The 4,114-nt window shown below is 43.5% G+C and overlaps 2 protein-coding genes across 2 annotated transcripts; one reads left to right on the top strand and one right to left on the bottom strand.

Moving 5' to 3' along the window:
• Window positions 1-1,182: 1,182 nt before the first annotated feature.
• On the bottom strand, window positions 1,183-1,823 carry PHALS_13935 (FAM173 family; the record flags this gene model as incomplete). Its single annotated transcript, XM_024717890.1, has 2 exons — window positions 1,183-1,426; window positions 1,501-1,823. The coding sequence occupies 2 exons, from the start codon at window positions 1,821-1,823 to the stop codon at window positions 1,183-1,185; spliced, it is 567 nt and encodes a 188-aa protein (XP_024571553.1).
• PHALS_14735 (uncharacterized protein) lies at window positions 1,822-2,553 on the top strand. The gene has a single exon (XM_024717778.2). The coding sequence runs from the start codon at window positions 2,078-2,080 to the stop codon at window positions 2,465-2,467; it is 390 nt and encodes a 129-aa protein (XP_024571552.1). The 5' UTR covers window positions 1,822-2,077; the 3' UTR covers window positions 2,468-2,553.
• Window positions 2,554-4,114: the final 1,561 nt, after the last annotated feature.

Raw genomic sequence — 4,114 nt, 5'->3', positions numbered from 1 at the left:
AGACTGTGAAAACCATATTAAGATGTGAAGTGTAGAGTGCCTTGATGCCAGAATCTAACCTATCGGAAATCACAGCTGCCTTGGATAAAATTTTTGGAAATGGGGCAATTTAGAGACTGCTCCATCCTCACAGCGGGTTTGTCGTAACGACTTAGACGTAGATTGGCTACAAGTGCTACCAAGTGCAGCGGGGCTGCCATAGCACTTTCGCTTAAAGGAAGTTGGTTAATGACGGTGACCTTCGTTCTATATCTAGAACCAATAAGAGTGTAGCGGATCGCAATTTGCTTACTTCAAGAGTAACTACAACCTTAACCCAAGACTAATTAACTCTTTCATCTAACATGTTAACTGTATTTCTCGGTTTTATTTGCGGCAAAGCCGCCTATATCTAAAGCTATAGGTTTTTCTAATTGAATAGTAAAACCGAATTAAATGTATAACAACTGGCTGTTCCAGCGACTTCTTGTTAAGGTGTAGCCACACCATTGTGTGTAGGCACGATCTTGTGTGACCCCACACCCCTCAGACGAGACTAGTGAGTGGTTAACGGATGTACGCTGTACTATTGCAAAAAAAAGTAAGGCATATATACACAATAGTATATATGCCTTACTCTTTTGTACAATTTTGCAAAAGACACAATACACTTTCGAGGAATCATGAGTATTCATGTGGACCAAGGTATCGGTACGTATATAGATGATAGGTCTTCGTGAGGTTCACATGCGCGATTTGGCGGGCTATTAATGCAATACATATATTTTTTAGTTACATTTAGTCTACAAAAAACTAATTTTCAACAAATGTCACTCGCGAAATTGCAGAGCAACCCAGGAAACTCATAACTTTTAGAGGCTCTCGGTTGTGCTCCTGATCATGTCAGCGTCTGTGCATATGTTAAAGCGAGCTCTCTTTAATACAATAGAGTATGGTGTGCGTCATCCACAATTCGGTACATACCCAGTTACGTACCTGAAGCGCATGTCTGGAATAACATCAGAGTATGAGCCAGTGTGTTAGTATATTAATATGTTGAAGCTTTTATACCGCGTATTACTTTAGATATAGCTGCATTTATTCAACACAAACACTAATTTTTGCTAATAACTTCCAATTCCTTGCTTCATTGACAGACCACCCGCATAATTAGCGAACTGCTATCTAGTCATTCGGATCGTATCATGGCAGATTTTTGGCAGATTGCGTTAGTGTGGGGAAGTGGTAAAAGTACACTGGAAATACCACGTCGATTAAGCCTGCCGAATATTTACCAAACTCGGCTTCAATAGTCGCCTCTCGTTTATTTCGCACTGGTTCTCTTGCTGATAAGTAGTGCTTTTCCAAAGGCATGAGACCTGGGATCAGATAGAGGTACGTGATCACGCGACACGCTTGCAGCTTCTCTAGCTTTGGCCGCACCAGTCTACATTATCGAAGTACCTAATTAGGTAAAAGATTATATCCGAGAGGCATATGGTGGGCCAACTGTTGACGTACGACAGGCCGCGGCTGATGAGAAATAAAAAGACGATGGTGGCTTCGACGGGTATTCTATATTCCAGCGCGTTGGCCTCATGCACTGTTACCAAGTGCTCAACGCCGTTGGCCTTTGCGGCGTCCCGCGCTTGCTGCACCCGCTTCGAATCGATCTCCACGCCCACGGCGCGCACACCAAAGCTCAGCGCAGCCTCAATCAGGAGGCGGCCGTCCCCGCATCCTAAGTCGTAGACGACGTCGGAAGTATCGACATGCACAAGCTCAAGCGCCCGGCGGAATATACTCAACGGCGTCGAGTGAAGTGTTTTTCGAGGGGCAAGCATGACGGGACAAACTTAAATGGTTATTTGGATCAAAAATCAATGTGAGTTCACGTTGCTCTGAATTTTTTAGACTCACTACAAAAGTTTTAATTCGCCTGCATTTTTCCCATTGCGCGGTGTCTACTTTCTTATTTCTAACTCGACTTCTTCATCCTTTCCTCCTAAAGCAGACAGCGACATAACTAAAAACCTTATTAATTGAGGAAGACAATGGTGGACTGGTTATCCTGTCTGGCCTTCCAGGCTAGCGCCAAATGGTGATGGATCTGGTCTGCGCGTTTATGCTCGCGATCACTAAATTAGTTAGTAGTCGTCGTGTGCATCGCTGCGCAATAAGCGTAGCTGGTGATACCGGCCGAGGCAAACACTATCGGCATGATGGGCATTGTGCCAGCATTTGCAGACACAGCGGCATTGATATTGCTTGGAATTGTCAAGTTTGCAAATGCGCATTTTGTATGTCTTGGTTGCGTACTATGCAAGCGGGTAACGTGGGTCTCAGACGAATCCTGGCCCCCTATCTATATATCCAGAAATTAGGCACATTTCTACTGGTACTTGCGAGAGTTGATACTGAGATTTGCGATTTTTTTCGGATTAAAGAGAGATTAGGCTTCGCGATGATAATTAACATGTCGATATAGCAGGCTAACAGCAACTATTTTAAAGTACTCGCAATCATTCCGAGCCTGCCTATTTATGTAGTTAGACAAACAGCCGTAAGAAAAATTTATAGTATCATTTGTTTCATTCATCTATCCATCGCAAGATGCATAAGGCAGAACGAGAGCTATGAAAAGGCGTATCTACACTTGAAATATCCAGCATTTATCTGGCCGTCATGTATAATCGCAGGAAGGTTGTTCTCAAATTCTCTTTAGGTATCTAGGTTTTTGCCTCCAAGGCAAAAAGAAAATAATAACTGCTACCTTCGTGTTTCTAAAAGCTCGTAGAAATTACTGTACCAGAGGTCAATCATCGCTGCCTGCATAACAAGCCACATTATTCATTGTTTGACTTTTCCTCGAAGTAAATAACTACATGCTGACTACGATCTACTTTTCGGTGCGCGAAATATGAAGCCACAAAGCAAATCCCAAGCGAAAGAAGATTAATGGCTGCTTGAAATTCTATTCAATTACCAAGAATTCAAAGCAATGCTTCGCTGCAATTTTGAGCTGCGAAAAAGATTATGTTCAGATCGTGCTCTGGTCGCCGTAGATTGAGCTCCTGACACACCAAGTAGCAGCTAGTGCGCCTTGTCTGCCATCTCGGTGTTCGTCGATGACGCGTTTCCGCTACTTGCTTACCATAATGTCGATTCTGCTGGCAGTGATGCACTCTTTGACAGCAGAAGAAGCGCTAGTGGATTCCGAGCTTGATCCACCCTGTCTTCGCTACACATATGACCGTTGCACCAACACTTGCTACGCTATGCGTCTCTACATGTACAGTAGTTTCCATGTACTGTAAACGCTTTTCCCACAAACGAGTGAAGTCGCTCAGCTGTCGCATAAGAATAAGCAATTTGCTTGATGCGGTTGTAGCGAGGTCAGTATAGACAATTTGTTATCACTGCACATGGCAAACCAGTCTCACTTAAACTAAATGCGTCAACTACTCGTCATTTGCCCCAAATAGTTAAATGTGCACATGGTCAAAATTTTGGGTTTGCAAAACAACCTGTGATATTTGTTTATGAAGGCTGACACATTTCGTACCTCATATAGTGCTGATACATGTATCTTATGGATTTATTCATTATATATTTGGTGAATTTGGCTAGAAAGGCAAACGGGCTCGTCGAGCGGGCCCACTAAGTTCGAATGTCTGCCTGCTCTACCTAGTAGAAGCGGACTCCTGAGAATGGAGCAGCAGACGAGCACTTAGTTAATGCGATGCCACTTAACATCCAACTTTTTCGGATAGCTGCAAAATATTAATTTACACATGATGATAACATAAACGCTTTGAGGCTCACTCATACGCTGCTGTGCATGCCGAATCGCTATACCAATGAATCTCTTTGTAATAAGGCGAGGGCAAACTGAACATTTTTTTCCCGCTCGTCGTTTTACTGATAGTGACAATACATGATAGCGAATCTTATTCAGACCAAGATCAGTTGTATGTTTTCCATCACCATGTCGCTTTCATTTGCGCACTAAACTCGGGGACGAAGGATTTCGTACTGCCGTTTTACACTTAAGTACGAGGTGTTCGCGTCCTGGTTGGGCAGCGGCGGGCCAGCGGATGCAGCTTTTACGGCAATCAATGCCCAGAAGTTAGGC

This window comes from Plasmopara halstedii (genome assembly GCF_900000015.1).
Source record: "Plasmopara halstedii genome assembly, contig: Scaffold_7, whole genome shotgun sequence".
NCBI classification, from domain to species: domain Eukaryota; phylum Oomycota; class Peronosporomycetes; order Peronosporales; family Peronosporaceae; genus Plasmopara; species Plasmopara halstedii.
This window is presented reverse-complemented; position numbering and strand designations above follow the sequence as displayed.

Coding starts and splice junctions, on each gene's coding strand:
- PHALS_14735 (XM_024717778.2), top strand. CDS start 2,078: ATGGTGATGGATCTGGTCTGCGCGTTTATGCTCGCGATCACTAAATTA.